The sequence below is a fragment of the Cibotium barometz genome, chromosome 12, assembly GCF_041138505.1.
Source record: "Cibotium barometz isolate CiBa-2024 chromosome 12, ASM4113850v1, whole genome shotgun sequence".
Lineage (NCBI taxonomy): Eukaryota > Viridiplantae > Streptophyta > Polypodiopsida > Cyatheales > Cibotiaceae > Cibotium > Cibotium barometz.
In genome coordinates, this window is record NC_141057.1 from 33,624,865 (window position 1) to 33,638,273 (window position 13,409).

The 13,409-nt window shown below is 45.6% G+C and overlaps 1 protein-coding gene across 1 annotated transcript in view; it reads right to left on the reverse strand.

Annotated features, from left to right (window-relative positions):
- Positions 1–449: 449 nt before the first annotated feature.
- The window catches only part of LOC147633327 (AT-hook motif nuclear-localized protein 10-like), an 86,086-nt gene continuing 73,126 nt past the window's right edge, over positions 450–13,409 (reverse strand). The window contains exons 3-5 of the mRNA XM_086806379.1: positions 2,069–2,200; positions 1,436–1,597; positions 450–1,358 (exon numbers count right to left, since the gene is read on the reverse strand). Coding sequence (XP_086662505.1) covers positions 1,047–1,358; positions 1,436–1,597; positions 2,069–2,200 — 606 coding nt within the window. The 3' untranslated portion in view covers positions 450–1,046. The remainder of the gene's footprint in view (positions 1,359–1,435; positions 1,598–2,068; positions 2,201–13,409) is intronic.

A 13,409-nucleotide genomic window follows, 5' to 3' on the forward strand; every position in this document is an offset into this window, starting at 1 on the left:
TTAATCATCACTATCAGTTTACTCCCTAGCTTATACCAACTTACAACCTCTTGTCTTTGAACCCCGAATAAGCCATCAACATAAGCACACGGATGTAAGGCACTGCCATCTATTGTACCACTTCATTAATATAGTATTCTATTTTCTCTATTATTTTTTACATTTCTTACACAAATACCATTACACCAACTTATTCAATAATTATGCTTTGAGTAAAAAGAGATGCCCGCCAGCAAACTTTAATAATGCTTTTACAAAGACGCAGAATCTTCTTTAAGTGCACTACTTAATGTACTTATTAAAGAACCCAGCAATGGAAAATTTGTGGTTTGTAAAGAAGATGATGCAGCCCTATGTCAAAAGGATTTATTTATTTTTTTGGCATGTATGTTAGGGTATCAAAGTTCAAACTAACAGCTCCTTATAGGGGCATGGAACAGTAGCCACTGAAGCAAGGTTCTACCAATACCATAAACAAGATTCTAAAATAAGTAAGAAATGCACATGAAAGTGTGTGTCAAGTTCTTGTATGATCAAATCATCAAAAGATTTGACCTACCCTTGGATGGTACAATAGCCACTCGAGCAAGGACCCACGGATGAGAAAAACTTCTCATCGTAACCAAGAGAAAATGTATACCACTGTGAGTGCTTCCAAACTTGAAACATGCAATGCCTAATGCCCCTGCAAAAACAAATTGATAAACCTTCACCCAACTACAATAAGTGGAAGTACCAGAGGGGCACCACAGTCAAACAGAAGACGAGGGCCCACCCAATTCCTACAGCTAATCATTGTTTTCTAATTCACGCCACCCCATCAACCCAAAGTACAAAGGTAATTTAATTTACATTTGGAAAGCACCGGCTCAAAACTTGCAGAGCCTCTGGATCTATTTTTGCACTCATCAATCATCCAGATTCCTCGCACACGAGAGAATGCCCGTCTCCAAAACTGTATGCACAAAAAGGATGCTCCTACAAGATGCACAAAATCATCCCCATGTCACACAAAATGAGGCACCCACTCTTAGAGCTTCAACTCTTCAAGAGCCACCTGGTGAGGTTGGTGCAGGTTCAGAATCACCCCTTGTTTCAGCATCGAAATGGCTTCCACCCCAGTCAATAGACTGCAATGGCATAACATGGAAAACACGGGACTGCTCTTCACCATCCCCAGTTGCACCTCCTAACATATGATCCTGCATAGATTCGATGCCATCCATCCGCATGTGTTGCATGATGGGCATAGATGGAGGTGTTCCGGAAGGGGCTAAAGCAGGTGGTTTGATGCCAGAGGTAACTTCACCACTTCCCACACTCCTACGATTCTCCATAAAAAATGTTCCTACTACCACCTGCAACACAGAAGTTCCATCACTACTGTTTTGGATCCTAGTGTTAAAAGCACAAAGTTGTCATAAACCTGTCTTACCTGAACTGGACTAGCTGCCATGAGTAAGCCTGCAACCCCGCCTCCTATGACTCGACCATCTGGTCCCGCCAATGACACACTTAAACCTCCGGTTCTGCTGCGCGTCCCGCCATTTTCAGTAAGAAGAAATGAGCCTGATAAAGAGAGAATCTCAAAACGGCCCTGTAAAAACCACCCTTTTAAATGAGTTGTTGCCAATGAGTACCCACCCCCACATGCCTTTCCTGTATTGATCTCTTAATACCTCTTTAAATATTTGAAAAAGGTATAAGATGATAGGCTAGGTCTGACTACATGGATAAAATCATCAGTGCTCAAAAGTTCTGACAATGCAAACTGCATACCATAATATAAACTTGGAAGTGTGGTCCCCAAAAGACAAACTAAGATGGCAACTATTGATGAGGTTAGACAGTAGATTACTGCGTAAGGACTAAACATATCTGAAGAGTTGTTCGTTAATGAGTGACTGTAAATTGACCTAATCGTTGCCCAGATGGGGCAGGAAACCTATAAGGACTAGAACCCTAAGAGCTCAAGGAAGACAGAAAATTGTGAGCACACAGAAGCACATGCAAAGAATAGTATAAATGAGACCAAGCTTGTGGAAGACAAAGAGGAGGAATAGAAAACCTCATATGTCACTGCACCACCAGAAACACCAGCATGACGAAGTGTCGCATTGGAAATGGCTCCATTAGCTGAGAGTATACACACAGCCCAGGGTCCCTGGCTTGTAAAAGTTATGATTTTTGTTGAGACATCCTGCAAGGTAGCATTTACAAACGTTAATAATTACAGGGTTTGCAATCACCTAAGATTTAGAAACAGGTATATGCAAAAACACAGCAATGTGTATTCTACATTTGAAGTATCACAGCCCCCTCCGTCATGCCTAGCAAGAATGCCCCCTGCTGCTACAGGATGCATGTTCATGCAAAGTGATTGAATTGCCTTGCAATTTTCAAGGTAAGGAGCACTAAGAAATGTAGATGATATCCATGCTACAGATAATAGCTATGTAAAACATCCATATGTATCTAGACATATCTAGACATGTACGTATATCTAAAGTAAGTTAATTTTTAACTATGGTATGAAAGCTGACGTTTTTTAGTACTGTTAATTTTTAACTATGGTATGAAAGCTGACGTCTTTTAATACAGTTTAAGTAGGAGTCTAGAAATTATTCAGCAACCTCTCTCTCTCTCACATCCAATCACACGTGCACAGCCATGGACATGGATTAGTCCTGGATTCAGCAACATTTTAGGGGAGACTTAGGGGTACATTAAGAGCCGATTTTGCAGCCCAATAGGCTCCCAAAGTGCCCAAGACATACACCCATATATGGGACACCTTTTGGGCACAATTTGGACACAAAAGATGACTTTTTGGACGAAGTTTTAAGGGCTCAAAAGGTAAAATCGACTGGATTACGAATTTTCCTCTTCTCCCTATAAATAGCCAAGGTTTCATTTGTACGTATCATCTAATCCCCTTTTGGGAGCAGCAGCAGCACACACACACACACACACACACACACACACACACACACACAAAGACATTGTAATTTGTATCAAACAATTCTATCTCTATCTCGCTCAGAAACGGCAGTCAGTAGAAGGTCTAAAGTCCTGGATTCAGCAACGTTTTAGGGGAGACTCGGAGGTACATTAAGAGCCGATTTTGCAGCCCACTGGGCTCCCAAAGTGCCCAAGACATACACCCATATATGGGACACCTTTTGGGCACAATTTGGACACAAAAGATGACTTTTTGGACGAAGTTTTAAGGGCTCAAAAGGCAAAATCGACTGGATTACGAATTTTCCTCTTCTCCCTATAAATAGCCAAGATTTCATTTGTACGTATCATCTGATCACCCTTTGGGATCAGCACACACACACACACACACACACACACACACAAAGACATTGTATCAAACAATTATCTCTCTATCTCACTCAAAAACGGCAGTCGTACAAACATCATCTTTTTGTACCATATAATACATTGAGCAAACAGCTCATCTCTCTCTCTCTCTCTCTCTCTCTCTCTCTCTCTCTCTCTCTCTATGTCTAATCACCATTAAAATTTGCATCATTGTTCTTTATCAGGCTTGGGGCTAAGGATCAACTAAGCAAGGCTTCCACGCATCATGCATGCAACATCCAAGACTTCACTACCCCTATCCCCTCCATCATACCTCTCTCTCCTTTACCATACCCAACACTTCTCCCACCACACCCGTCTCTCACTACACACGTCCACTTTCACCACAATCTAGATGATATCGCCTACTCTGTGCGCTTGATCCCATTCCCACTTCCTACACTCACATACCAGCTAACCACCATCTTACACAACTACGCCAAAGGAAAGCAGGTTGATTACAAGGGTCAAGGCTTACAAGTTAATAATCCCATAAGTAAAGCTTTTGTTGGTAAAAGCTATGTAAGTGAGGGTTATGTGATGAGTGGGTTATTGTGGTATTGTACTACGATGGTCAGTACCTGGGCCATGAGGGTCACCCCACTTATAGCTATTTATGAGCTAGCGGCTATTTATAGGTTGACTGAGGCTATATAAGTGGGTAAGCCTATTGTGTGGACAAGTCGTGTTGTTTTGTATCCTACCGCTGTAGTCAGATGGAGGAGTCCATGGAAGCCTCAGCCCAAGGGCTTGTGCTACATTTCTTGACATGGTCCTCCACATGGGACTTCATCCATGGCCAATAAAAGTATCCCTGCACTTGGTACATCATGACATTCCAAGAGTGTCTTTTTTTTAAGTTCATCGATGTCCAGCACACAAATGATCAACAAACTATTCTACATGGAATACTATTGAACTACCTTCTTTTGGGCGCGACACATCCGAGATTCCGAGATTTCCGAAGTGGCACCTATTTGAACTAGCTGTCATATCCTTCCAAAGAAGCTCTCAATTGCAAAGCCCTTGAAGAGAAAGACAAAGTTCAACCAATATCTCAACTATTGACAGAGCATCAACTTCAAATATTCTACTCATTGCATCCGCAACCCGATTGTTGGATCCCTTTCAATATCGTATCTCAAAGTCAAACTCCTACATGAGTTCAACCTGTCTAGCTTTGTGACCACAAAGATCGCCCGGGTCACAAATATATGTCAAGGAATGATGATCTGTCCAAGCAACAAAATGGATGCACAACGCAGAGGAAAGCAGATGATTATGACGATTTGGCTACCCACATATATATAATATATATTCACCAATGCCTTCTTTAGCTTCTCAACCAACTTATAATATATAGGCCATACTTTGAACTTTATAAATGCATCAACCTTATCCCAAAGAAAATAATAATGTCTCCACTTTTTCAAGGCATGAAATTATGCAAGTAATTCCTTTTCCCGAGTAGGATAACACATCTCTGCCTCTGAAATCTTCTCCCTTTCAAAAGAGACTATCTGGAATATGGCTGGCCCAATGGTAAAATCACTAGCATCAGTCTCAACCACAAAAAGTCTCTCAAGATCTATTAAATGCAGCATTGGTGCTGTAGTCATTAATTCTTTCAATGCCTTAAAACTACTATTGAGGACATCATTCCGCATCACCAGGCGATCTAGAGTTACAGGGAAACAAATTCATGAGGACAATTTGTTTGTTAACTATGCTCTTACGTCCTCTATTATTCATGGTCCTTTTGATCCCACTTCTGTGGACGAGGCTCTTTCACATGAGACTTGGCGTTGTGCTATGAAGGAAGAGTTGGATTCTATATAACAATAGCTTGAGCTAAAGGCAAATACGATTCCCACTTACCTTCTTGATCGTAGACATAACACTTCGACACATCAAAGGCTAGATTTCTGTCTGGCCATCAGTCTGTGGGTGAAATGCACTGGAAAAATTCAATTTAGTACCAAGTTATCAAACAATGCCCTCCACAAATGACTGGTAAATTTGGCATCTCGGTCTCACACTATGATCCTAGGGACTCCGCCAATTGGGTAGCAATGCCGAATGAACAAATGAGCAACATCTTTGGTGGTCACATTGGCACTGCATGGGATAAGCATAACAAATTTGCTAAATCTATCAACTATAGTCAAGCACCGAGTATTACACTTATCCGGACTGGGAGGCAGTTTGTGACTAAGTCCATCAATATAACTTGGAAAGGTCCTTCGAGAATTGGTAAAGGCTATAGAAACCCTAGCTTCTTCCCACGAGGAGCTTTCACTTTCTAACAAACGTCACACTGTTGCACATGTGCAAACACATCTCCCCTCATTCTTGGCCAATAATATTGCCTCTCGAACTTCTCCACAGTCAAATTCATGCCTCGATAACCACCACGGATGGCATCATGGACGTCATGGAGAAGAGCTACCCTGAACAACTTCATAACACAGAGTCAGTATCAACATCATTTATCCCTTCTTGCTCAAAGATTCGGCCATTAGGTTGGCCTTTCCTCGAAGATACTCGATCATACCACCAAATTATTGTAATATCTCACTCCAATGGTACCGACGGTCACTCCACCATGCACTTGACATTGTTTGAATCCAACGTAATGCCTCATGATGGTCAATGCGAACCTCAAATTCACGGCCATAGTGGAAATGTTTCCAATATTTCAAGACTTGAAAAACTACTAGAAGTTCCCGATCGTAGACCGAGTAATTCTTTTCTGCAGACACTAACTTACGAGACATGTAAGCTACTAGATAGCCAATCTATTGTAATACGCCTCCAATTACGATGCTACTCGAATCGGTGATTACCTGGAACGGCTCGTCCCACGAGGCAAGCGCTAGACAAGGCGCTTCTGACAAAGCCACCTTGAGGTTCTTGAATGCCTCCAACGCTCGTGTAGTCATTGAATCCACTGCCTTCTAGTCTTGACACCCTTTAGCACGTCGGTGAGATCCACCGACAAGTCAGAAAACTTGTCTATGAGGGTGGAGTATGCCTGGCATATACCCACAAAGGATCTGATGTCATAAGCACTCTGTGGTACTTCCCAATTGACAATCTCGGCCACCTTGGCCGGATCAAGTCGGATGCCCTCGGCACTGATAATGTATCCAAGGTAGTGAACCTCGAACAAATAAAATTCCAACTTCTTCTCATTGACATAGAGTTCGTTGCTCTCCAGCAACTTCAAGACTTTCTCCACATCAATGTCATGCTGCTCAACGGTAGCTGAAAATATTAGTATGTCGTCCAAAATTATGAATACACACTTTTCTATTAAGTCCCTGAACACACGCATCATCATGTGGTTGAATGTGGCTGGAACTTGTGAAACCACTGAATTCCCAAAATTATGTCTACTCCTACAAGAGGGGCAACCATAAAATCGCGCACAAACTCTCTGTCCTGAATGACTAACTTAGTACTCTGAGCTTCAAACCTGATGCTCGTCATCATGCCTGTGCTAAAACTCTCAACTTTTTTGTCCACCAAAGTCAAAACGAAACAGGCTCGCCGAGCGGCTAGTTCCGTGACCACATCCTCGTGTTGCCGCTGTCAAACAAGACAACAACTCTCTGGCCACCTATATAGCCAAAGGTCTTGAGCAATTCGTTGTGCTCATACTCCTAGTCATGGACGCCCTTCGAGCTCCCAGCTAACGATTGCACCAACCGAAGCACTGGGATCTAAAGAACTAAACACAACCGTTGGGATCTATGTGGGAGTTGGACTCACCACTAAAGCCGTGGAGGCTGAGGTGGTTGTCTATGGAGTGGTAGTCTTCTTAGGACACTCCCTAGAAGTGTGTCCTTTTGTATGACAAAAGAAACGCCTACCCTCCTTGTACTGAGCTATCATCTCAGCACTCAATTTGCCACTCGTCTTGCTTGCCTGAGCTTTCTGGTCTAGAGTAAGTTTGGGCGCATTGTTCGAGTTCTTGGAGCCAAAGGCTCCCATGCTCTATCCTAGGGAAGACCCCATCTGGTTCTGGCCTTTTTCCCCCAAGGCAGTTGCCTTAGGAGTGGCAGGCTGGGAAGTCTTGGGCTTTCCACCATTATGCTTCATTTCAGCACTCTACGCAAGTGAGAGTGCGTCTTCGAAGGTGGCTGGCCTAAACATACACACCTACCACTAGATTTATGTGTCCATGCCATAAAGGAACTGCCCTTTCTTATCCATGTTAGATAAGCCCAATTGCAAACATAAGTTTGAAATTTTATTGGTAAACTGAAGGACTGGTTGCACGTTTTAACACTCCCCCCTAAACTTATCTTCGAGTCGCTCAAGGTAATGGAGCGGTAGAAACTGCCGCTTAAGATCGAGGACAAACTCGTCCCAAACATAAGCCGCCATACCTAATCTGGTGTGGACATGAGCCCACTGGGTCCACCAAGGAATGGCCTCACCTTCCAAGTACCAACTAGCCAAGATTACTCTCTCAATATCACTTTTCTAATTGCAGCAAACTAAGCTTCAAACTGATGCAACCAGTAATAGAGAGTTCTAGAATCGAGTTTACCATTATACTTACTGAAGTTCATTTTCTCGGAAAAATGACTCAAGAAAGCCGCTGGTGTCATTCTTGCGTCTAAAGCTACAAGGTGTCTTTCATGTTCCACGCGTCGCCTGGCGTCTTCTTGTGCAGCAGCACCAGATGCTGCCGCACAGTCTTCCATCTATCAAATCTCCATTGCTTGCATTTGCAACTCGAGCATCAAACTCAGCTGCAGTCGTACCTCTTCAAAAGGATCAGGTTGTAGAGGATCTGGAATCTAGGAAATGAAAGGAGAGAGAAGGAAATAGAGATGGAGACGGAGAAAGATTGGCTAGAAAACTGGTGCGCTCTTCCAGAGCCAAGGTCTGTGTCATCTGCTCTTCCAATTTGGTACCCTGTTCTACAATTTCTCGCACCATCTATTGTAACATCTCTTGTACACTCATGTCTGCCGCCCTCGAAGAACTGCCTGGTGCGCTTTGTTCCCAAGGTTGTCGTTCTCGCTCGTCGTCGTGGCTCCCCATAGCAAGAAAAAGAACTTCCTTTCTGGAGACCATCCACTATGCATGTGGGAGACTTCATGTCACCATTTGGCCACCCAATTGGTCCACCCGTGCTTTCTCATTATGTATGTACATTGGACTGGCGTCCATGGCAATTGCATATGCCAAGGATTGATGCCACTCGTGTGATATTGTGGACTCGGCTTTCCGCTAGGACATGTGCTAATGTGTACATGCCCAGAAATGCTTGGAGGATTGGTGTTCCATTGGGTCTGGTATCTTGTGTACTTGCCTGGAGCGCGTCTATTTTGGTATAGTTTCATGAACGGGGATTGTCCATACCAATGCTGCATTGCATAGCATCTTTATGTGCTTGCTTGCAATTGAAATTGCATGTTGTTTTCATGCTTACCTAACCAATGTGTAGTTCCGAGTAAGGGAACGCTCGCCCGTGAACTGTGCATGTAACTGTCTACTGACATGGTTATGTGGCATGTGACAGGTGGTAAGTATTGGTCACAAACCTACCTTCATGAATTAGCACTAATTTATAAGTGAGTGTGTACACATATCATTAAGTTTTGGCCGACCAAAACTCACTTATAAGTTACGACCAACCATGTGTTCACACATTGATGTCCCAAGGTGGACAAAACCCAATGCCCACCACCTAGACCTTATCCCCTTTGTACAAAGGGAGCAACCAACCATGTAGCTTGCACCACAATGCATTTGTCCTCTCTACCTGACACCTAGAGTGAACAGCTCACCATCTCTCTCTTCCCTCTCTCTCTAGAGGCAGGCGCCAGTAAAACATCACTTATTTTTACTGTAATTTTTTGTCTTTTCGTTAAAAAACCTAATTTCAGCCCTTCTTTCTCAAGTTGAACCATAGGGTAAGCTTTCCCAGGATTCCCTTCATCCTCTTGAAGACTTTTGTCGCGAAGGATTGCGATAAATCGAAGATTTTAGCACTCCAAACGTTTCCAACGCAAAGACTTCCGCTGTCATCGACTCTACTTTCAATTGGTGAGCTTTGATGCTGAGACAGGGGAAACGGAGACAGCATACAAAATATGCAATTTTAAGTAAGCACTCATTCAAGAAACTTAACAATACTAAAACAAGTCACTTTACACTTCCAAAGCAAAAAAATGGGTGTTACAAAAAAGGAGATCGGGCACCCAAGTGCCAAAGGCTAAAGCAAAAGACAAGGGCAAAGGCCTAGGCCCTAACCACGTAAGTGGCATACAAAAAAGAGACTATCACTAGAGTAGTACAAATGTCAAAAAGCCTCAAGGGACATGTGAAGTACTGGCCTCATGTAACTCACGACGTCGCCCGGGGGACTAGGGCCTTTGACACACTTGTTGATACCATCAATGCACGTGCATCCCGCACTTGGATGCCACGTAGACATTCTGTACAGAAGGTGCAGGACCTGGGATGGTGAACTGGTCCCATGTGAGCCCAGTCCGGGACGAGTCAGCCAGGGATCCATCTCAGTCGTCCGAGGTCAGGTGTGCATTGTCCTGCACATGAGTCCAAGGTCAGGTGTGCATTGTCCTGCACATGAAGCAGTGCCAGTCCGCGCTGTGAGTCTCCCTCTGGAATGATGTCAGATGTGCTGTGTATCTGGTTTGCAACTGGATGCCAGGCCTCTGTAGGCATGTAGTTTGCATGTAGAGATGGGGCCAGCCCATAGGGCTACCCCAGTGTAGGTATTTGCATGTGCATACTTAGATGGGCATGGGGGAGGTGTAGAACCACCACCAAGGGGCCAGGAGAGCCCAAGACTTTGCCCACCAGCCAAGGCAAGGGCTGGAGGGGCAGTCGGCCAGCTCCAGAGCCTCTGGACAGGCAGCCGACAGAGGGTTTAAGCCCTAGACAGTAGGCGGCCAGGTGTAGGGGCAGTCCCCACGCCTCTGCGTTGAATGCCCAGCAGCCAGGGTGCTGTCCCAGGGTCATGCGCAGGCTGGACAGGGGCTAAACCAGTGAGAAAACACTTTATTAAAGTGTGAACACATTTTATTACAAGACTCAGTCGTGGGGCTGTTATGAGCAGGCCGACTGGATGATAGGAGGGGTATAAAAGCCCAAGTCATAATTCATTTCATCCATCTCATAATTCACCAAGAGCTCCAAGCAACCAAGGGCCAGGACAGCCAAGAACATTGCTAAAGCTAAGGGGTGAAGGACTGAAGGTCAAGGGCAGGTTTTCCAGCCAAGAAAAGGTCAAGTACTTTGTATTTGTTTCAGATTTACATCATTCTAATAAAGCAAATACACCATCCGTGGTGGGGGCCCTACAGAGGGTAATTGGGACCCAATATTGTGTCCTTCTCCATCTCCCCCTTCTCTCTCTATTTTCTGCACATCGTCTTTCAATTTGTGCGTTAATTCCGTCGCGAAAAGAGTGCTGTTTTTTGAGTTTTGAAGTACCGATCCTTCTCCGAAGCTTCCGCATATTACAGTGGTATCAGAGCCTACTTCAAGGACGAAGATTCAGCAAAGAAAACCAGAAAATTTTTCGCTCGTGTGGTTGGTTTTTAGACGCCGGTGGACTACCCCTTTCGGAGTGACTCCTGTCCCTCGAAGGACGGTTGGTTTTTAGCCTCCGGAAGCCTCCGGAAGTCTCCCACACAGATAGTGGATGGTCAGATTGCGTTCCGGAAAGGAACTGCATATTCCCGCTATGGCGAACTTCGGCGACGAGAGAGAACCAGAACCATGGGACCAGAGTGCACCAGGCAGCCCAGCTAGGGCACCCGGCTTGAGTGTACAAGACATGTTCCAGCAGATGATGCGAGCAATCGCAGACCAGACAACCAAGTTGGACGAGCAGAAGGCGCGGATTTTGGCTCTGGAGGAGCGTTCTCGCTCTCCAGCGTCGCGTTTTCCATCTCCTCCTCCCTCTCCTTCCGTACCCCAGATACCAGATCCTCGTCACAGGGACCCTCTCGAGGGGTCACAGCCGCAGTCAAGCTCCTTGCTTGAGATGCAGATACGGGCATTGGAGATTCGACAACGAGAAGACGAAGCCATGCGACGAGTGGAACACGAGCGTTACCTCCGAGCTTTGGACGCCAGATTGACACCGGCGGCGCCCTCGAATCATTTTCCCGAGAAAATGAACTTCAGTAAGTATAATGGTAAACTCGATCCCACTACTCTGTATTCATGGTTACATCAATTTGAAGCTTACTTTGCCGCAGTTAGGAAATCAGATATTGACAAAGTGATCTTAGCCAGTTGGTATTTGGAAGGTGAGGCCATTCCTTGGTGGACTCAGTGGGCTCACGCCCACACCAGATCAGGTATGGCAGCTTATGGGTGGGACGAGTTCGTCCGTGACCTTAAGCAGCGGTTTTTACCGCCCCACTACCTTGAGCGACTCGAAGACGAGTTCAGGGGTGCGCGTCAGAATGCGCAACCAGTCCTTCAGTTTGCCAATAGAATTTCGACCTTGTGTCTACAATTAGGCTTATCTGATGCGAACAAGAAAGGGCAGTTTTTGTATGGCCTGGACACGCACATCCAATGGGAGGTGCGTATGTTTAGACCAGCCACCTTTGAGGACGCACTCTCGCTTGCGCAGAGTGCAGAAATGAAACACAATGGTGGCAAGCCCAAGACTTCCCAGCCGGCTTCTCCCAAGGCTAACACCTCGGGGGGCAAAAGCCAGAACCAGACGGGGTCTTCCCCAGGACAGAACCCGGGAGCCTCTGGCTCCAAGAACTCGAACAATGCGTCCAAGCTTACTCCAGACCAAAAAGCGGAGGCAGGCAAGACAGGTGGCAAGTTGAGTGCTGAGGAGCTTGCTCAGTACAGGAAGGAGGGTAGATGTTACTTTTGTCACACAAAAGGACATACTTCTCGGGATTGTCCGAAGAAGCCTCCAAAGCCCGCCGCCGCCTCCACAGCTTCCGTGGTGAGCACAGCTCCCACACAGACCCCAGCGGCTACCCCTAGTTCTTCAACCCCCGGTGCTTCAGTTGGAGCAATTATTAGCCGGGAGCTCGAAGATAAGCAGAAGGGCGCCCATGACCAAGAGTATGAGCGCAACGAATCGCTCAAGTCCTTTGGCTACATAGGTGGCCAGAGAGTCGTTGTCTTGTTTGACAGCGGCAGTACGGAGGATGTGATCACGGAAGAGGCCGCTAGGCGTGCCCGTTTCGAGCTGACTCCGGTGGACAAACAAGTTGAGGGATTTAGCACAGGTATGACAACGAGCGTCAAGTATGAAGCTCTAGGTGCTAAGTTAGTCATTCAGGGCATAGAGTTTGTGCGTGACTTTATGGTTGCCCCTCTTGTAGGAGCAGACATAATTTTGGGTATCCAGTGGTTTCACAAGTTCCTTCCTGATGTCAAGTGGGACAAGCACACGTTCCAGATTGATCGGAATGTGTCAAACACCCCTGTGACCATTAAGTGTGAGCCACGTATTCCAAACTTTCCGCTCATAAGCCACTTGCAGGCTAAGCGAGCAGTCAGGAAAGGCGCACAATGTGCGATGATTTACGTCCAGACAGCCCAGACGGTGGCCAGTGCTTCCGAGAAGTACTCGGTTCTCCATGAAAAGTTCCAGAAGATTTTTCTTCGGGACAGTCTCCCTCCCCAGCTTCCCCCGTCCAGACCGGAGGATCACAAAATTGATCTCCTCCCAGGCTCGGAACCCCCGAGCAAGTTTCCGTATCGCCTTTCTAAGGCAATGGAATCGGAGTTGGACCGCCAACTCCAAGAATTGTTGCAAGCTGGCTTCATCCGCCCCAGCGTGTCGCCATTTGCAGCTCCGATCTTATTTGTCAAGAAGAAAGATGGGTCTTCTCGGTTGTGTGTCGATTATCGTGCACTCAACAAGCTGACGATCAAGAGCAGATTCCCGATGCCTCGAATTGACTATATTCTCGAGAGGCTGAATGGAGCTAAGGTGTTCTCTAAATTGGATTTAAAGAGTGGGTACCACCAGGTTCGGATTGTTGAGGGGGACATCCCCAAGACAG